The sequence below is a fragment of the Crinia signifera genome, chromosome 5 (genome assembly GCF_055691185.1).
Source record: "Crinia signifera chromosome 5, ASM5569118v1, whole genome shotgun sequence".
Lineage (NCBI taxonomy): Eukaryota > Metazoa > Chordata > Amphibia > Anura > Myobatrachidae > Crinia > Crinia signifera.
The window spans coordinates 317,289,080-317,312,071 of NC_139221.1; the positions used below are offsets into that span (position 1 = coordinate 317,289,080).

Sequence of the window (22,992 nt, forward strand, 5' to 3'; positions counted from 1 at the left end):
AGACAGACGGATACAAGGTAGAGAGTCACATTAGATGAAAGAGAGATACATAGATAGATACAGATACAAGGTAGAGAGTCGAGAGAGAGAGAGAGAGAGAGAGAGAGAGAGAGAGAGAGAGAGAGAGAGAGAGAGAGAGAGAGAGAGAGATGAGATGAGATGAGGTCTGTAGCAGATACATGTGACAGGGAGACAGTGGTCCTCGGCAGACCTGGATGGGCCGGCTCCTGCTCCCATCTGCCCCCTAGCTGCAGCACACGCACATGTCATCCTAGTAAGATCCTATAATTGCTTTACATAAATAATGTGTCGTTTCTCTGTACCTGCATTATCGCACCAGGCTCATTAACCCCAGGAGTCCGGGCTCCCCAGCACAATCAATAGCTGCATTGGAAGCCTGGGACTAATTGCCATCACTGAACCCTTCCCTGGCTCCGTGTATGAGGATGATGAGCCCTGGTATCTGCCTCCATCAGTCCTGTGCCAGCAGCAGCAGCAGCAGCAGCAGCTCAGTGCCATTCCCAGCCCTCCTCTCCGCTGCCCCCCTCCTCCCAGCCAGCATCAGATCCCCAGCATCGGAGTGACAGTGGATGGAGGCTGCCCTGAGCTGGGCTCTCAGTGTCTCACCCCTCCTGTAGGGAAGCCATCAGTCTCCTGTTCCACAAGAGGAGGGGGGGAGGCCAGGGGTCTCCTGTTTGGGAGCAGCAGCTGCATCAGGGAATCATCATTGCCATGGACCCCTCTCCCTGATTGTGCACAGCTGCAGGATCTGAGCGGCTGGCACCCAGCTGTGGGCACCCGGGCACCTCTCATGTGATGATGCGAATGGTTCCTTGTCTGGGAGGTGATTTTTCTGGCTGCTAGATCCGTACAATGGGCCACTCCCTGACGTGGTGACTGGGACCCAGCAGAAGGCAGAGGAGAGGCTGCTCCGTGTGCCCTGGTGTGATGGATGCAGCAGGGCAGGCGGTGGGCAAGGCTGATGCCCCTGCACATCATGGCATTGGGGATCCCCAGCTCACCCTATAGGACCAGTGGAAGAGGAACATGGGGCTGAAGAACAGACACCCAGAGGGGCATCCCAGGGATGAGAAGGGGCAGAGGATAGAGGGGCCAGCTGGGGACCTGGAGCCATCCTCTGTGGGCACGTTGCTGGACAAGGATGGCACCTTGCTGCTGGTGGGAGCTGGGCAGGAGGAGGTCAAGCGCAACCCCCAGGGAATTGGGCTCCTGGCTAAGACACCCCTGAACTGTAGCCGACCTGTCAAGAGGAACAATGCCAAGTACAGAAGGAGCCAAACTCTGATCTATGATGCCCTGGAGAGACCCAGAGGGTGGGCACTGCTGTACCATGCTTTTGTGTGAGTACCCAGATGGCACTACATGTATGATGCTTATATATATTGTACTATGCTCTGTGTGTCATGTGCCAGCAGTCACATATACTGGTCACATGCCAGCAGTCACATATACTGGTCACATGCCAGCAGTCACATATACTGGTCACATGCCAGCAGTCACATATACAGGTCACGTGCCAGCAGTCACATATACAGGTCACATGCCAGCAGTCACATATACAGGTCACGTGCCAGAAGTCACATATACTGGTCACATGCCAGCAGTCACATATACTGGTCACATGCCAGCAGTCACATATACTGGTCACATGCCAGCAGTCACATATACTGGTCACGTGCCAGCAGTCACATATACTGGTCACATGCCAGCAGTCACATATACAGGTCACGTGCCAGCAGTCACATATACTGGTCACGTGCCAGCAGTCACATATACTGGTCACATGCCAGCAGTCACATATACTGGTCACATGCCAGCAGTCACATATACAGGTCACATGCCAGCAATCACATATACTGGTCACATGCCAGCAGTCACATATACAGGTCACATGCCAGCAGTCACATATACTGGTCACGTGCCAGCAGTCACATATACTGGTCACATGCCAGCAGTCACATATACAGGTCACGTGCCAGCAGTCACATATACTGGTCACATGCCAGCAGTCACATATACTGGTCACATGCCAGCAGTCACATATACTGGTCACATGACAGCAGTCACATATACTGCCCATTAGCCTGCAGTCACATATACTGGTCATGTGCCAGCAGTCATATATACTGGTCATCAGCCTGCAGTCACATACACTGCTCACATGTCAGCAGTCACATATACTGCTCATGTGCCAGCAGTCACATAAACTGGTCATCAGCCAGCAGTCACATATACTGCTCACATGCCAGCAGCAGTCACATATACTGGTCATGTGTCAGCAGTCATATATACTGGTCATCAGCCTGCAGTCACATATAATAGTCATCAGCAAGCAGTCACATATACTGGTCATATGCCAGCAGTCACATATACTTATCATCAGCCTGCAGTCACATATATTGGTCATCAGCCTGCAGTCACATAGACGGTCAAATTCCAGCAGTCACATATAATGGTCACATGCCAGCAGTCACATACACTGGTCATATGCCAGCAGTCACATATACTGCTCACATGCCAGCAGTCACATATACTGGTCACATGCCAGCAGTCACATATACTGGTCACGTGCCAGCAGTCACATATACTGGTCATATGTCAGCAGTCACATATACCGGTCGTATGCCAGCAGTCACATATATTGGTCATCAGCCTGCAGTCACATAGACGGTCAAATTCCAGCAGTCACATATAATGGTCATCAGCCAGCAGTCACATATACTGCTCACATGCCAGCAGCAGTTACATATACTGGCCATGTGTCAGCAGTCATATATACTGGTCATCAGCCTGCAGTCACATATAATAGTCATCAGCAAGCAGTCACATACACTGGTCATATGCCAGCAGTAACATATACTGCTCACATGCCAGCAGTCACATATACTGGTCATATGCCAGCAGTCACATATACTTGTCATCAGCCTGCAGTCACATATATTGGTCATCAGCCTGCAGTCACATAGACGGTCAAATTCCAGCAGTCACATATAATGGTCATCAGCCAGCAGTCACATACACTGGTCATATGCCAGCAGTCACATATACTGCTCACATGCCAGCAGTCACATATACTGGTCACATGCCAGCAGTCACATATACTGGTCACGTGCCAGCAGTCACATATACTGGTCATATGCCAGCAGTCACATATACCGGTCGTATGCCAGCAGTCACATATATTGGTCATCAGCCTGCAGTCATATATACTGGTCATCAGCCAGCAGTCACATACACTGATCATATGCCAGCAGTCACATATACTGCTCACATGCCAGCAGTCACATATACTGGTCATGTGCCAGCAGTCAGATATACTGGTCATCAGCCAGCAGTCACATATACTGGTCATATGCCAGCAGTCACATATACTGGTCGTATGCCAGCAGTCATATATACGGGTCATCAGCCAGCGGTCATAGATACTGGTCATCAGCCAGCAGTCACATATACTGGTCATATGCCAGCAGTCACATATACTTGTCATCAGCCTGCAGTCACATATATTGGTCATCAGCCTGCAGTCACATATACTGGTCATCAGCCAGCAGTCAGATATACTGGTCTTATGCCAGCAGTCACATATACTGGTCGTATGCCAGCAGTCATATATACTGGTCATCAGCCAGCAGTCACATATACAGGTCATATGCCAGCAGTCACATATACTTGTCATCAGCCTGCAGTCACATATATTGGTCATCAGCCTGCAGTCACATAGACTGGTCTCATGCCAGCAGTCACATATACTGGTCATCAGCCAGCAGTCAGATATACTGGTCTTATGCCAGCAGTCACATATACTGGTCGTATGCCAGCAGTCATATATACTGGTCATCAGCCAGCAGTCACATATACTGGTCATATGCCAGCAGTCACATATACTTGTCATCAGCCTGCAGTCACATATATTGGTCATCAGCCTGCAGTCACATAGACTGGTCTCATGCCAGCAGTCACATATACTGGTCATCAGCCAGCAGTCAGATATACTGGTCTTATGCCAGCAGTCACATATACAGTACTGGTCACCAGCCAACAGTCACACAGACTGGTCATATTCCAGCAGTCACATAGACTGGTCATATGCCAGCAGTCACATAAACTGGTCTTTTGCCAGCAGTCACATAGACTGGTCTCATGCCAGCAGTCACATAGGCTGGTCATATGCCAACAGTCACATACATTGGTCACATGCCAGCAGTCACATACACTGGTAGTATGCCAGCAGTCACATATACGTGTCGTATGCCAGCAGTCACATATACTAGTCATCAGCCAGCAGTCACATACACTGGTCATATGCCAGCAGTCACATATACTGTTCTTATGCCAATAGTCACATACACTGGTCATATGCCAGCAGTCACATACACTGGTAATATGCCAGCAGTCACATATACCGGTCGTATGTCAGCAGTCACATATATGTGTCGTATGCCAGTAGTCACATACAATGGTCATCAGCCAGCAGTCACATACACTGGTCATATGCCAGCAGTCTCATACACTTGTAATATGCTAGCAGTCACATATACCGGTCATATGCCAGCAGTCACATACACTGGTCATCAGCCTGCAGTCACATATACTGGTTATATGCCAGCAGTCACATATACTAGTCTTTTGCCAGAACTCACATATACGGGTCGTATACCAGCAGTCACATATATTGGTTGTATGCCAACAGTCACATATACTGGTCATATAACTGCTGTCACATACACTTGTAATATAGCAGCAGTCACATATACTGGTCATCAGCCAGCAGTCACATATACTGGTCATCAGCCAGCAGTCACATATATGGGTCGTAGGCCAGCAGTCACATATATTGGTCACATACCTGCGGTCACATACACTGGTAGTATGCCAGCAGTCACATATACTGGTTGTAGGCCAGCAGTCACATATATTGGTCACATACCTGCGGTCACATACACTGGTAGTATGCCAGCAGTCACATATACTGGTCGTAGGCCAGCAGTCATATAACCGCTGTCACATACACTGATCTTATGCTAGCAGTCACATACACTGGTAATATAGCAGCAGTCACATATACTGTTATTATGCCAGCAGGCACATATACTGGTCATTAGCCAGCAGTCACATTTACTGGTCATCAGCCAGCAGTCACATACAGTATACTGGTTATCAGCCAGCAGTCACATACATGGTCATCAGCCAGTAGTCACATATACTGGTCATATACCAGCAGTCACATACAGTATACTGGTCATCAGCCAGCAGTCACATACATGGTCATCAGCCAGTAGTCACATATACTGGTCATCAACCAGCAGTCACATATACAGGTCATATGCCAGCAGTCACATACACTGGTAGTATGCCAGCAGTCACATATACTGTTCTTATGCCAGCAGTCACATACACTGGTCATATGCCAGCAGTCACATACTGTATACTGTTTTTATGCCAGCAGTCACATATACTGTTCTTATGCCAGCAGTCACATATACTGTTCTTATGCCAGCAGTCACATATACTGTTCTTTAGCCAGCAGGCTCACATACTGGTCGTAGGGCAGCAGTCACATATACCGGTCATAGGCCAACAGTCACATACATGGTCATCAGCCAGTTGTCACATACACTGGTAACATAGCAGCAGTCACATATACTGGTCATCAGCCAGCAGTCACATATACTGGTCATCAGCCAGCAGTCACATATACTGGTCATCAGGCAGCAGTCACATATACAGGTCATATGCCAGCAGTCACATACACTGGTAGTATGCCAGCAGTCACATATACTGGTCGTAGGCCAGCAGTCATATAACCACTGTCACATACACTGATCTTATGCCAGCAGTCACATACACTGGTAATATAGCAGCAGTCACATATACTGTTATTATGCCAGCAGGCACATATACTGTTATTATGCCAGCAGGCACATATACTGGTAATCAGCCAGCAGTCACATATACTGGTCATCAGCCAGCAGTCACATACAGTATACTGGTCATCAGCCAGCAGTCACATACATGGTCATCAGCCAGCAGTCACATATACTGTTCTTATGCCAGCAGGCACATATACTGGTCATAGGCCAGCAGTCACATATACTGCTCACATGCCAGCAGTCACATATACTTGTCATATGCCAGCAGTCACATATACTGGTCACATGCCAGCAGTCACATATACTGTTATTATGCCAGCAGGCTCACATACTGGTCGCAGGCCAGCAGTCACATATACATGTCGTATGCCAATAGTCACATATGCCAGTCTAAGGCCAGCAGTCACATATACGTGTCGTATACCAGCAGTACACTGGTCCTTTGCTAGCAGTCACATAGACTAGTCATATGCCAGCAGTCACATATACTGGTCATATGCCAGCAGTCACATAAACTGGTCAACAGCCACTAGTCACATAAAGCGGTAATATACCAGCAGTCACATACAGTATACCGGTCATCAGCCAGCAGGCACATATACTGGTCATATGTCAGCAGTCACATATACCGGTCATCAGCAAGCAGTCACATATACTGGTCATATGTCAGCAGTCACATATACTGGTCATATGCCTGCAGTCACATATACTGGTCATCAGCCAGCAGGCACATAGACTGGTCATCAGCCTGCAGTCACATACACTGATCATCAGCCAGCAGTCACATATACTGGTCATCCACCAGCAGTCACATATACTGGTCATCAGCCAGCAGTCACATATACTGTTCGTATGTGCACACACAGTGATCACACAGCACTATGGCATGCAATCATGTAGCAGTAGGCATGCGCTGATTGGTGGCCCTGTGTAGGCAGTGATACACATACAGCAGTGGACATGGGCTTATTGGTGGCACTGTGGCAGTCATACACATGCATAAGTGGGCATGAGTCATTGGTGGTAGTGTGGCAGACAGTGATACACATACAGCAGTAGGCATGTGCTGATTGGTGGCACTGTGTAGGCAGTGATACACATACAGCAGTGGACATGGGCTTATTGGTGGCACTGTGGCAGACAGTGATACACATACAGCAGTAGGCATGGGCTTATTGGTGGTAGTGTGGCAGTCATACACATGCATCAGTGGGCATGAGTCATTAGTGGTAGTGTGGCAGACAGTAATACACATGTAGCAGTAGGCATGCGCTGATTGGTGGCACTGTGGCAGGCAGTGATACACATGTAGCAGTAGGCATGCACTGATTGGTGGCACTGTGGCAGACAGTAATACACATGTAGCAGTAGGCATGCACTGATTGGTGGCACTGTGGCAGACAGTCATACACATGTAGCAGTAGGCATGCGCTGATTGGTGGCACTGTGGCAGACAGTAATACACATGTAGCAGTAGGCATGTGCTGATTGGTGGCACTGTGGCAGGCAGTGATACACATGTAGCAGTATTCATGCGCTGATTGGTGGCACTGTGGCAGTCATGCACATTCAGCAGTAGGCATGGGCTTATTGGTGGCACTGTGCCACGCAGTGATACACATGCAGCAGTGGATATGGGCTTATTGGTGGCACTGTGGCAGGCAGCTGTTCTGCATGCTGCAACTGCCAGACTGTGACTACTCTCCGGAGAGCAGTGAGGGCCGGCGGCTGCTGCTACTGCCGGCGTCTGCTGCTAATGCTGCCACTGCAGTCACTGTGTGAGGGCCCTCCCGCTGTGCACCCGATGGGTGAGTACTGTAGGTGCGGTGCGGCTGACTCCCCCGCTATTCTGCCGGGTGGGTAAAGATGTGCCGGTTCCGGGGTGAAGGGTCAGGCAGGGAGGAGGAGGTGCGGAAGACCAGCAGTCAGAATGGACTCCTCCTCCTCTTCTGCCAGTGAGTGGAGATCCACCATGAAAGCACAGTGATCAGAGCGCATCCTGATCTTCAGATTTAAGTGGCGGTATGGCATACCGCCGTATACCGCCCCACTTCGACCACTGTATATATTATATATATATATATATATATATATATATATATATATAAATATATATAGTAGACGGCGAGACAAACAGCGGCACTCGGTGGATTTATTCAAATAGATATATTAAAGTTGACAATTCCGTTTAATATATCTATTTGAATAAATCCACGAGTGCCGCTGTTTGTCTCCCTGTCTACTGTCAATTCTATCCGGAAGGCACAGGGTAGCTGTATCGATTGAGGGAGTGCCGGGCCGCCACACATGTCTATATATATTTAGTCAGCTATACTGCATCTATACTGTGTGACTTATACTGTATATGCTGTATACTGCATGAGCAATACTGTATATATACTGCAGGAGCTATACTGTATCTATACTGTGCTATACTGTATCTATATTGCGTGAGCTATACTGTGTATATACTGTGTGTGCAATACTGTACATCTCTACTGCGTGAGCTATACTGTATCTATACCGTGCTACACTGCATCTATACTGCAAGAGCTATACTGTGTATATACTTTGTGCACAATACTGTACATCTATACTGTGTGAGCTATACTGTATCTATACTGTGCTATACTTCATCTATATTGCGTGAGCTATACTGTATACTGTGCTACACTGCATCTATACTGCGTGAGCTATACTGTGCTATACTGCATCTATACTGCGTGAGCTATACTGTGTGCGCAATACTGTACAGTATCTATACTGCGTGAGCTTTACTGTATCTATACTGTGCTATACTGCATCTATACTGTGCGAGCTATACTGTGTATATACTGTGTGCGCGATAATGTACAGTATCTATACCGCGTGAGCTATACTGTATCTATACTGTGCTATACTGCATCTATACTGTGCGAGCTATACTGTGTATATACTGTGTGCGCGATAATGTACAGTATCTATACCGCGTGAGCTATACTGTATCTATACTGTGCTATACTGCATCTATACTGTGCGAGCTATACTGTGTATATACTGTGTGCGCAATACTGTACAGTATACTGCGTGAGCTATACTGTATCTATACTGTGCTATACTGCATCTATACTGTGCGAGCTATACTGTGTATATACTGTGTGCGCGATAATGTACAGTATCTATACTGCGTGAGCTATACTGTATCTATACTGTGTGAGCTATACTTTGTGTGTGGGCTATACTGTATATATACTGTGTGCGCAATAATGTACAGTATCTATACCGTGTGAGCTATACTGTATCTATACTGTGCTATACTGCATATATACTGTGCGAGCTATACTGTGTATATACTGTGTGGGCTATACTGTACAGTATCTATACCGCGTGAGCTATACTGTATCTATACTGCGTGAGCTATACTGTATCTATACTGCATCTATACTGCGTGAGCTATACTGTATCTATACTGTGCTATACTGCATATATACTGTGCGAGCTATACTGTGTATATACTGTGTGGGCAATACTGTACAGTATCTATACCGCGTGAGCTATACTGTATCTATACTGCGTGAGCTATACTGTGTGTGTGTGGGCTATACTGTATATATACTGCATACCTCCCAACAGTCCCGATTACAGCGGGACAGTCCCGATTATCAGGGCCTGTCCCGCTGTCCCTTCCGCGGTCGGCAGTATCCCGCAGTGAGGGGGGGCTGTTGGGAGTCCCCCCTGTCGGCTGCTAAGCAGCGGGGAATAAATGCTGTGCGCATGCGCACAGCGTCTATTCCCGTAGCCAGGGGGCTGGGGGCATCGCTAGAGGCTCACAGAGCCTCTGGGTCATGCCCCCCATAGCGGCAAAATGGGGGCTTGGCCTCGTGGGGAGCCGCGAGCATAGGCCACGCCCCAAAATTAGGCCACACCCCCGAATTTTCCAACGCGCCTACGGCGCTCGGCAGCTGCGTCCCTCCTCGGACTCCTCCAAAGTTGGGAGGTATGATACTGCGTGGATACAGGTGTGTGGGGACCTCTGTGTGCTGCATTGCTTCTGCAGCCACAGCCAGCCAATCAGATCCTACCTGACACTTTTCAAACACAGTCTATGACATGGCAGGTAGGAGCTGATTGGTTGGCTGTTTATCACTCTCCATTTTATCACTTTTGAAGCTTAGTGCATCTGGTCCATTGTGAGATGAGTTCATCCTCCTCAGTTTTGGAGATGACCCCATGACGGCTCTGATTGGCTGAGTCTTCCCACTCACTGAGGGTCTGAAGTGTGAATCCCTCTTCACTGTGCGTGGAGCGATGCGAGGATGGAGATACACAGAACAGGCCAGCATCACTGCTGCCATGGAAACCATCTGAGGTGTTATCCTGTTATCCTGCATTTCTAAACAGGTTATAATTAGCCTGTATATAGATCTATATATGTATATATCTTATATCTGTCTACATATCTTTTGTGACTCTCTACCTTATATCTATCTATCTGATACCCATCTGCTATCTATCTATTTATCTACTTTCCGGAGCTTTGTATAGGTGGCGTTGCCCAATAGATGCTGTAGGTTTCATTTTGCATTCCCGAGAGGCGTACAAGTTGGGGGGAAGTGAGGGGAGAGAGATGACAGGCTACTGCCACAGCACAGTCTCTCTCTCCAGCTCAGCACATGCTGCTCAGTGCCGAGTGCTCAGCTGCGGAGAGAGACTGCTGCAGCAGCAGCCTCTCCTCTCTCTCGTGTTTTGTTTCTTTTCAAGAGGACATGGCCACGCCCCATCCTTGAGGCCACGCCCCTGGCCAGTGGCCATGCTCCCTTAATTTTACTAGGGGCAGGTGGACTTGCAGAATCCTGCAGACAGCAAGTCCACCCCACCAGGCCTTCCCCCGAGGCTCCTGTCCCTGATTGGGATAATACATACTGTACCTCAGTTTTTTTCTCAGTCACTCAGCTATACAACATGATCCAAATTCATCCAGTAGTTTTTGCATTGTGCCAGAAGGATCCGTCAGGCAAAAATTTGGAGGTTTTTTTTTTCATCTCCATTCATCATAAACTCCCCAGAAGTATATCCCCCCCAATTAGGTTATGTTGCCAGGACAGTTCCCCGCAGAATACTGGTGACTGAAGGCCTTGCTGGGCAAGCCAGACATGTCTCTATAATCACTGGTGTTATACAGGAAGCCTCACTAGTCACATACGCACAAATAAAGGTTCTCCCTACTATAGAGTACTATTATAAAGGTCATACCTCCCAACTGTCCCGCTTTCTGTGGGAACGTCCTGTTTTTTTGGGAAAGTTCCCATGTGCCGCTCCCCTGGGCCGGCAGTGTCCCGTGGCGGTGGCACAGTTAGGTCCCCCCCCCCGGTCACCTGCATGTTTATTCATGCCCGCACAGCAGCGGAACCAGGGGCGGCACAAGTATAGGCCCTGCCTTTTTCCTGCTAGGCCGCACCCCAGCGCCCCTCATCCTTCCTCCTCAAAGTTGGGAGGTATGAAAAGGTTCTTCCTTCCTTCAGGACTGATATAGTGCCCAGCTCACATTAAATATGGGATTAATGATTATTGTGCCCCAAAGACTGGAGCTCTGTGCATACGCAAAACGGGTCCTGCGATCACTGCGCAGAATATTGAACGCCTCTGTCGGTGACAGGCAGAGGCATCTCGGGGAGGGCCGGGGTTGGGGCAGCCGGCATTTCTGGTTTGCAGGAGTGGTGCAGTTTTCTTGGCCTTGCAAGCCAGGCTACAATCGCAGAGAGACACCACTACCGGTGGTCACGATGTTCCTCTTGTACTGCGATTGCATTGCAGTTAGATGTCATTACAAATGCAGGCAGGCAGGGGGTGGTACGCAGGCAGGGGAGGGTATGCACCTCCCCCTGTATTTGCGTTGCTGAAGGATTACGTATTCTAAAGCCTATTAAAGGCAGCAGCTACATATTAAACATTTATATCTGTGCTGGTTACTAGCCGGTGACAGAACAACATAACAGTAATGTCAGCTCCGGCGGCTGGGCAACACTTGAACTGCTCCGTCTGGCGCCATCTACTGGCCCCCCGGTGCACAAAACACTTGCATTCTCGCCATGGAGGTGAGGAGCAGTGTCCGGCTTTTATTATGTAGGATAATTGTAATGTCTATAGATTTTAATATGTCTTAGAATGGAAAGACCAATTAATAATGGCCATTTTTGCTTCATCTGTGAGGATAATGTAAATACACTCAGACGTCTTCGCTTACAAAACCTGATCCTTTATAGCAGAAATATTTGACTGCTTTATCTAAACATCCATTGTACAAGACGTGCCGCAGACAGCGGTGACAGCGTCGGAGAACTTACGGTTCCTCCTAGATTTATAAACAATTTGGCTGTTCATCTAATTCCTAAAAATAAATAAAGAGACTGTGATTAAACAAATAGCTCAATATAATTGCAATTATTACAGCAATACATCTTCGAAATCAGAGTTAGGTCAAAGGTCACTAAGGCAACCTCATTACGGTCCACACACACATGGCTCAATTGGTCGCCAAGTAAAAGATTTATGCCAGAAAACTCACCTGTTTATCAGAGCGTACCCCTCCGCTGTATAAACTAGTCCTGCGGCTGGTTCTCCGACCCCCCCCCCCCCCGCCTGCTTACATCCTGTTATCAAGCCACCTCCCACTTGCTTGCACTTCATGTACTCTGTCTGTCTCCCCTTCCTACTAGATTGTAAGCTCCTCCGAGCAGGGCCCTCTTCCCTCCTGTTGTCAAAGCCCTCTTCCATTTCGCTCACAGCTCTCCTATACTCAAACACTCAGCGACCATCTTTGTCCGCATACTCATCGCCATCTTTGGCCCCCTGCCCCTAGTAGCACATTGGTCAAATCCTCACTACTTATATTTAAGCTGTAATGTGTATTGAACTGTGCCGCTCTTTAACCCCTTACCGACGCAGCCTGTTTTTGCCTTCCTGACAGAGGCCTTTTTTTCAAATCTGACAGGTATCACTTAAGTGGGGATAACTTTTTTTTGCTTTTACTTATCCCAGTGATTTTGAGATTGTTTTCCCGTGACACATTGTACTTTAAGTTAGTGATAAATTTTGGTCGATACAGTTTTTTTTTTTTGTGAAAAATACCAAAATGTCGTAAAAAAAATTAACATTTTGCAATTTGCAAAATGTTACATTTTCTGCTTATGAGACAAATAATCATACCACTCAAAATAGTTAATAACTAACAAAGACCATATCTAAACTTTATTATTACATCATTATTTCAACTTTCTTTTATTTTTTTTGGACGCTAGGTGGCAGCAGAGTCTAAATTTTACACATAACACAGTAAACGCTGCTTTTGGCTGTTCACGTTTGAACAGCCAATCGCAGCGATCGCCCATGGCGGGGGGCATCGCTGCCCCCCCTGGGCAATGAGGGAAGATGTCTGCTGTCAGGGACAGCAGACATCGTCCCTCTGTCACCGCGTCTCTAGACGCGGTGACAGTTACAAGTCATGACGTACATTTATGCCATGTGTCGGGAAGTACATCCCGACCATGACGTAAATGTACGTCAAATGTCGGGAAGGGGTTAACTGTACTCTATTTTTGTTATTTATTCAATGTTTACTGTCACATTTTTCAGATCACCTAGCTGGTGCACAGCTGAGGTCATTGCTAACTGTCATGTTCCCCAGACCACCTAGCTGGTGCACATGTGCAGTCATTACTAACCTTCACATTCCCCAGATCACCTAGCTGGTGCACAGCTGTAGTCATTACTACCTGTCACATTTCCCAGACTCCCTAGCTGGTGCACAGCTGTAGTCATTACTAACTGTCACATTCCCCAGACTCCCTAGCTGGTGCACAGCTGTAGTCATTACTAACTGTCACATTCCCCAGACTCCCTAGCTGGTGCACAGCTGTAGTTATTACTAACTGTCACATTCCCCAGACTCCCTAGCTGGTGCACAGCTGTAGTTATTACTAACTGTCACATTTTCAAACCTGCTGCATTCATTCCTACTATAGAGCCACAGGTTGTCTGAGACACATGAAGTGTTGGTAGATCTTGAGGACATGTTTGGCCACCCCTGGTCAAGGAGGTAAATTTACTAAAGTGTGAGTTTTTAAAAGTGAGATATGTTGCCCATAGTAACCAATCAGGCTCTAGGCATTATGCTCTAGAATGTGTTAGATAAATGATAAGTAAAATCTGATTGGTTGCTATTGGCAGCATCACTTCTAAAAATTCACAGTTTTGAAAATTTACCCCTAAGACACTGGGGGTAATTCAGACGTGCTCGCTAGGCTGCGTATATTCACTGCCTAGCAAGCAGGTAAACGGCGCCCCTGCCCCCCTCCCCTGCTGACCGAATCCCTGCGACACACAACCGCACAGCCCGCTCATCCTGGGTACGCTGCCCTCTCCAGGTCAACAGCCCTGCCCACCCGGCTTCCGGCAGCATCATGGCTTCTGGCTCCAAGCTGGGATTGAGCAATTTTCAATCCCAAATTCTGGGATTGAAAAAATCCCCCGGTATTGGCATCCCTAATATTAATACACATGCAATTTTATTTTCAAGCGAACGTGACAAGAATACATTTTGTATTAACTTTCTCGGGGCCAGGTGTTTCAAGCTTCAAAAAGTGATAAAGTGGAGAGTGACAAACCAGGCAATTAGCTCCTAACTGTCATTTTTCAAACCCAGTCTGTAACATGACAGGTAGGAGCTGATTGGCTGGCTGTTTATTACTCTCCATTTTATCACTTTTTGAAGCTTGATTCATCTTGCCCTCAATAAGAAGATGTATCAAGTGGCCCGAAGTAGCCAATCAGTTTCTGTCAAAGGACGTTCTAGATCAGCGGTTCTCAAACTGTGGGTCCTGACCCCAAAGTGAGTCCCGACCTTCTCAGCATGGGGTCACGACCCCATGTTGTTGACCATCAGGCTGATGACTTTTCTAATCTCAGTCAGTGATTCAAGGAGTCTTATGAACTGTCTGTTATTTTAGTCTCCTCCCATCACTCTGTGCTGCCATGTATGTGCTGTCTGCTGACTACACGTGTGATGTGATGGGTTATGGTATATTAGACTCCTCCCATCACTCTGTGCCTCCACAACGCTGCCATGTATGTGCTGTCTGCTGACTACACATGTGATGTGATGGGTTATGGTATATCAGACTCCTCCCATCACTCTGTGCCTCCACAATGCTGCCATGTATGTGCTGTCTGCTGACTACACGTGTGATGTGATAGGTTATGGTATATCAGACTCCTCCCATCACTCTGTGCCTCCACAATGCTGCCATGTATGTGCTGTCTGCTGACTACACATGTGATGTGATGGGTTATGGTATATTAGACTCCTCTCATCACTCTGTGCCTCCACAATGCTGCCATGTATGTGCTGTCTGCTGACTACACGTGTGATGTGATGGGTTATGGTATATCAGACTCCTCCCATCACTCTGTGCCCCCACAATGCTGCCATGTATGTGCTGTCTGCTGACTACACGTGTGATGTGATGGGTTATGGTATATCAGACTCCTCCCATCACTCTGTGCCTCCACAATGCTGCCATGCATGTGCTGTCTGCTGACTACACGTGTGATGTGATGGGTTATGGTATATCAGACTCCTCCCATCACTCTGTGCCCCCACAATGCTGCCATGTATGTGCTGTCTGCTGACTACACATGTGATGTGATGTGATGTGATGGGTTATGGTATATCAGACTTCTCCCATCACTCTGTGCCCCCACAATGCTGCCATGTATGTGCTGTCTGCTGACTACACGTGTGATGTGATGGGTTATGGTATATTAGGCTCCTCCCATCACTCTGTGCCTCCACAATGCTGCCATGTATGTGCTGTCTGCTGACTACACATGTGATGTGATGGGTTATGGTATATCAGACTCCTCCCATCACTCTGTGCCCCCACAATGCTGCCATGTATGTGCTGTCTGCTGACTACACGTGTGATATGATGGGTTATGGTATATCAAACTCCTCCCATCACTCTGTGCCTCCACAATGCTGCCATGTATGTGCTGTCTGCTGACTACACGTGTGATGTGATGGGTTATGGTATATCAGACTCCTCCCATCACTCTGTGCCTCCACAATGCTGCCATGTATGTGCTGTCTGCTGACTACACGTGTGATGCGATGACCTTCTGCAGTTACTTGCTGGGGTACTGTAATCAATTTTATTTTTTGTTGGGTTCCCAGAGCAAAATAGTTTGAGGACCCCTGCATACCTCCCAACTTTTGCGGTGCCCGAAGCGGGGCCCTTTTTTGGCGGGGCATGGCCTATTTCTGTGAGGCCACGCCTCTACTCTAGATAAATGTCAGAATTCCGATTGTTTGTTTTTGGTAACCTCTCCGCTTTTCCAATCTCCAATGATTGATTCATCTTAGGGCAGTATGGATGCCTCACAGCGCTGAGGTCATGGGTTCGATTCCCACCATGGCTCTAACTGTGCGGAGTTCGTATATTCTCCCCGTGCTTGCTTGGGTTTCCTCCGGGTACTCCGGTTTCCTCCCACAATCCAAAAATATACTGGTAGGTTAATGAGCTCCCAACAAAATTAACCCTAGAATGTCTGTGTGTGCGTGTACATGTGGTAGGGAATATAGATTGTAAGCTCCACTGGGGCAGGGACTGGTGTGAATGTTCAACTATACTCTGTAAAGTGCTGCGGAATATTTATGCGCTATATAAGAAACAGTAAATAAATAAATAAATCCCCCCATTGTGTACAAGTAGTTTCCAACAACATATAATAAGAAGTTGCATGAGGGAATTCATAGTAGAAAAGTGCTTAGTATTCAGTGAAAATGAAATGCTTAATATGACACGTGCGCTATTAATGATTCCATATCACATGCGTGACGTAAGACCACTTAACATGCTGCTTGTTTGTAAACCACTGTTATATTTCGCTACTTAAATGTGAATATACAGTATAACAGGGATCCTGAGTGAGAACATCACATAGAGGGTACGGCGTTGCGAGGTGAAGGAAGGGTTAATACGCAGCCATGCGGGACTGGTAATCCACAAATGTTCCGGTGTCTGACTTTATCAGCGTTGTGTATTTCTTATTTATGAGCGCACTCTTAAGGGGGAACTCCGTCCCGGAACTTTCTTCCAAATAATTTGCTTATGCCCCATATATGACATCTAGTAAATGGAATAATTCCCAGGCCTGGCACAGTAATGCCAGGGATATTTATAGACACAAGTTGCAAAAGGAATATTCGCTGCATGTATTGCCCACGTCTCTATTTGCTTCCTCCCGCATGAGTCGTGGGGGTGGGCCCCGAACCCGCGGTCACAATGCTTCCCAGGCGCGGCACTTAGCACGGCGCCAACCCGTGCAAGCCACCCACGTCTCTATTTAACGAGAGGTCATATAGTTACAGGGTGAGATTCGGTGAAGGAAAGGGTCATATTTACAGCCGTTTCCGGTCGCCAGACCGACTGCGTCTAGATCAACAATTACGTGGTCAACCATTTGTGGTCTAATGCGTTTAGTTAGTCGACAGTGTCTAGATCCTACAATTACGTGGTCGACTATTCGTGGTCTAATGCTTTCAGTTAGGATCCTAAAGATAGTCGACAGCATCTAGATCGACAGTAACGAAAGGGTTAGGTTGACGGGAACGTTAACGACAGTCACAATGTCGACGAGAGTTTTTCATGTATTTTTGCTTTAGACCAACTTGGTTCATATGTTACCATCCAGGTGGACATAGAGATAGATTATTATAGTGTGCCCAGCATAGCGAGGCACCATGCCCGAAGCATGACGAGCGTAGCAAGCCATGCGAGGGGACACTGTACACATACGCTGTCCCTGTCGACCTTTGTCGACATAGACACAAACAAAAAGTATGAAAAACTCGTATCAACCTAGTAATTTAGGCTCCAGTTGACCTAATGCTCTCGTCTACCTTTCGTTGCTGTTTAGCTAGATGCTGTTGACTATTTTTAGGCATTTGTAAGGAAGAGGGGAATGGGGAATAGGGATGCCAATCCCAGGGCATTTTTTCAATCCCGGCATTCGGGATTGCAAAATGCCCAATCCCGGGATTGGCTTCCCTAATGCAAAAACCCACCCCGGCCGCCCGCATATTTACTTACAGGTGCGGTGCGGCCGGGTGGATGCAGCCTGGGTGTGTAGGTGGGATGATGCAGCCTGGGCGGGTGGATGTTGGGCGATGGTACGGGGGTCTGGGAAGAGGCGAATCATGCAGGTAGCCTTGGTGGGTGGGCTGTCTCATGGAGGCGGCAGGAGGTCAGCACAGGAGTCAGACGAGGCGGCTGTTGTGTGGCCTGCGCAGCGTGACCTCTAACATTGTCACGCTGCGCAGAGCCACACTGCCCGGGTAGGGAGAAGCCGGGCAGCATCTGAGCACCAGCTCTGACGCTGCCCGGCATTAGACTGCGCATGCACAGTCTAATCCCAAAATCCCGGGATTGGAAACTCCAATCCCCGGATTGAAATCCCGGCGTTTTAGGGGCCAAATCCCGGGATCCCGCAGATCCCGGGATTGGCCACCCTAATGGGGAAGGTACCGGTGCACAAGTCACTAACACAAAGAAAACAATACATGAAAATATTAAATTCCACAATGTTAACAATTGGGTGCCTTTTGTCTGTCTGATGGCTGGTGGAGGTGTTCCCCTGAGAGTAATACTAGTTCTTAGACAAAAGAACAGAAAGTACTCTCTTTTTCTGGGGGCACTACTTGAAAAAAAGTTTTTTTTAAACTTAACTTTTAATATTAGTTTGAAACGATAAAGAATAAAATGGACACACTATAACACACCAAACATAAAACACATAAGGAACGTGTGGCACTGAAAAAGTGTCCTACACAATCATCCAAATTCAGAGTTAAATAATGAACAATTATTGTGTAATATTCTGAAAATCAGAAGATGCACACTCTGACACAACAAAAAAGGCAATGATATATATCGTTTTCAAAACGGTGTACTTTATACATTTTAATCGGTGTTCAAAATTACTCTTTCAATAGCAATGTTTCGAAAGTATTTCTTCTGCTAACCACAATTAATCAATAGACGAGCAATAATTGTCAATCTTAATAAGGATAATATGGGCGATCACGCAACATAATCACGTTGCATACGGTCAAAAAACTGCTCCACAGATGATGTCAGCTTATAGTTAGAACAGTAACACAATAAATTGCAACATAGTCTATTTTCTTAGCAAACTGTTTGTGAATAATGCAACAAATTACTTTGCAAGCTGCTGGGGTGTCCAACCTTTCACCTTCCCTGGGCCACATTAGAAGATGAAAATTTGGTTTGGGCCGCACATAAAATAAAATAACAGTAACGATACCTGATCATCCAAAAAAAAAAACAGTGAGATGTTTGACATTGTTTTTCAGCCACTAATGCATCCCTATTTGCTTCGATGGAACTTGTTGCAATTCTCAGCGAGTGCTCAAGGTGCTCATCAGATGTTTTGGTTCTAGTTTTATTCTTTGTGTGCTTCATCCTTGAAAATAGCTGCTCACAAATGTAGGTGCTTAATACACAAAAATATTTCTAGATTCCAGCGCTAAGAGGATGTGCAGCTAAGGGTTAAATGAAAATGGTGTTTTGTCATGCACCATAAAGAGTACTGTGTAGAAAGAAATTCAAAAAACCCAAAAGCGCTACCTCTATTAATAAATATATACCAACGCCAAAGAATTCAAAAATGGAGTGTTATACATAATTTTTTAACAATGGATAAACGGCTATCTTAGTCCATAAATGTCCTCCAATTATCTGAAAAACAATCCCCAAAAAAAAGACTCCAAGTTTGGAGTATTTTTGGAAATAATACAAACAGAGGCCCTTATTCTGGTTGGTGCGGATATTCCCGCTTGCGTACGGGCTGCCGATGTTTATCTTCTGCGCATGTGCAGAGGTCACTCTGCGCATTTGCAGGCGATTTCGCCGCAAGGATTCTCTATACGCCGCACAGGGGGCGTAGAGGGGCGTGAGGGGCTACTTATCCTCATTACCCTATGCATACGCCCCGCGTTTCATGGGCGTTCCCATGCAAACGCGGGGCGTATGCATGGTAATGAGGCCGTGACGCGTGGGTACGGGGCGGGCATCTGACATCGCCGGATGTCAGCTGCCCGCCCCCATACAAGATTTCACACGGACAAGTGTCCGTGTGGTCTTGTGTTGCGGGACCTGGTGGAGCGTGCGGCCCTGCATTCGATGTTCGGCGACCATCGAATGCAGGGGCTGCTCCCACCATGGAGGAGGCGTATCCCCGTCCAATTTCATGCGGATCGCCACATATCCGCGTACGGACGGCCGTGGCGATCCGTATGGAAGGCGGGGATTCGCCTGCACGGTCGGAGCCGCATATGCGGCTCCGGCCGCACCAACCAGAATAAGGGCCAGAATTGGTGCAATACTTCTTTGCAAGTTAGAGAATGATTTATTCAACTGAATGCACTCACAAACAAGCGAAAGGAATAGCGCATGATAGATGTTCCCACGGCAAATACAGCTGGGCTCCTTATTCAGTACTTGCATCACCACTTTTAAATACGGCAGTGTTCTGAAATCAGAGGTGAACTCCCAGGCATCCAAACAGCGTATTTTTAATTGGGATGTCAGGGAGATCACATAGATGGGAACAAACAATTGGTGCAATACGTCTTCTTTTTACTGTAGAGAATTTATTAAAAAGGTGCACTCACATGTCACAAGAAATTAAAAGCATAAACACAAAGTCCCAAAGGCAATACTGCTGGGCAACTCCACAACAACCTGGCTTTTCACCACCGATGGAATAGGGGAGATCACTGGAGTCCGCGTGCCGGCTGGAGGGTCCAGATATCCAGGCAAAGGGAATCGCCAACCAGAAGTGTCCTGCGGGACCGTAACACACTTTACGCGTTTCGGACCGTCTTGTCCTTCTTCAGAAGTGTGTTTAAGAGTCCACTATTACACAAATGCATACCCCCACAATGGGCGGTGTTATTCTCCATTCCAATCACGTCCGCCCGGCTGCCCGCGGCGGTCCGTTCCGTTGCCATATGCTGCTAATGATAAACTGGAAACTAAAAATTTTAGAAAGAAAACAGATATTAATAGTTTTATCGAACGCACCAGTATGCACCATCATAACTGGTTGGATGGCATTCCATTTAGCCAATTCACTCGCATAAAAAGAAATTGCAGTACAATACCGGTATGTAAACAACAGATGGAAGAAGTCTCCAGTAGACTATCTGCCAAAGGTTATAAACAGGAAAATCTTATAAAAGCAAAGACAAGAATCGAAACAATAGATAGGTCAGAGCTGCTAAAGGTTAAAGAGAAGAAAACCTCCAATGATAAAGCACAATGGTCTTTTATTTCTCGTTTTAATTCCAATTTTAAAGATATAGAGAAAGTTTTTAAGTCAAATTGGAAAATTTTATTACAAGATCCTGTCTTAGCCACTGTTATCCCATCACATCCCTCGTTTATATATAAGAAAGCACCGTCCTTAAGGGATAAGCGTGTACACAGCAGCATGGAACCAGAAATCAGACAGAGTATTCGTACTAAGGGTTTCCACCGCTGCGGCATGTGTTTGATGTGTAAAACGGTCAAGAGTTCTTGCAGTAAAATGACTAATTTTATGGTAAATGGTCATATTTATCCCATTAAAGATTTTATTACATGCAACTCGAGAAACATTATTTATTTTATTGAATGTTCGTGCCATCTTTTCTACGTAGGAAAAACCAGCAGAAATGCCAAAACTCGATGGGCCGCATCGAGTTATATAATATATAATATATATAATATATAATATATAATATTAGAAAAGGTGTCGACACACACTCTGTGTCGGCACATTTTAAGGCCATCCACAATAAAAGGGAATGTTCCATAATAAACTTTGCCGGGATCCAACAAATTTTATCTAAAACTAGAAGTAGAGATCTTGAAAAGAGACTATTCCCAGGCAGAGATGAAATGGATATTTGAGCTGAAATCACTCATTCCCAATGGCCTTAATACTGATTTCGAGTTAAAATGTTTTTTAACATAAATTATTCATTTGCTGCTCTTGACCGTTATTTTATCTGCACTGTATTGGTAATTTTATCTGTATTTTTTATCTGTTTTGTATTGTATTTATTCTACTGTATATATCGATGTCCACATCTTTTGCTTATTTGCACATTTTTTTAGAAAAACTCCAACAAATTGAAGAATGAACAATTGTCCGGTGGTGGAACGCAAATGAATGAAACCGGATACCGCTGCTGACACGCAAGTGACACGCAGACGTTAGTTCCGGATATGTCATGATGCATTTCCACTTCTGGATATGGCAACGGAACGGACCGCCGCGGGCAGCCGGGCGGACGTGATTGGAATGGAGAATAACACCGCCCATTGTGGGGGTATAAATTTGTGTAATACTGGACTCAAACACACTTCTGAAGAAGGACAAGACGGTCCGAAACGCATAAAGTGTGTTACGGTCCCGCAGGACACTTCTGGTTGGCGATTCCCTTTGCCTGGATATCTGGACCCTCGAGCCGGCACGCGGACACCAGTGATCTCCCCTATTCCATCGGTGGTGAGAAGCCAGGTTGTTGTGGAGTTGCCCAGCAGTATTGCCTTTGGGACTTTGTGTTTATGCTTTTAATTTCTTGTGACAAGTGAGTGCACCTTTTTAATAAATTCTCTACAGTAAAAAGAAGACGTATTGCACCAATTGTTTGTTCCCATCTATGTGATCTCCCTGACATCCCAATTAAAAATACGCTGTTTGGATGCCTGGGAGTTCACCTCTGATTTCAGAACACTGCCGTATTTAAAAGTGGTGATGCAAGTACTGAATAAGGAGCCCAGCTGTATTTGCCGTGGGAACATCTATCATGCGCTATTCCTTTTGCTTGTTTGTGAGTGCATTCAGTTGAATAAATCATTCTCTAACTTGCAAAGAAGTATTGCACCAATTCTGTTTGTATTATTTCCAAAAATACTCCAAACTTGGAGTCTTTTTTTGGGATTGTTTTTCAGATAATTGGAGGACATTTATGGACAAAGATAGCCGTTTATCC

General features: G+C 46.4%; 1 protein-coding gene across 2 annotated transcripts in view; it reads left to right on the forward strand.

Annotated features, from left to right (window-relative positions):
- Positions 1-305: 305 nt before the first annotated feature.
- Positions 306-22,992, forward strand: part of KCNQ3 (potassium voltage-gated channel subfamily Q member 3) — a 168,803-nt gene continuing 146,116 nt past the window's right edge. For both annotated transcript variants that reach the window (XM_083144862.1, XM_083144863.1), the window contains exon 1: positions 306-1,361. In XM_083144862.1, coding sequence (XP_083000988.1) covers positions 1,048-1,361 — 314 coding nt within the window. In that variant the 5' untranslated portion in view covers positions 306-1,047. The remainder of the gene's footprint in view (positions 1,362-22,992) is intronic.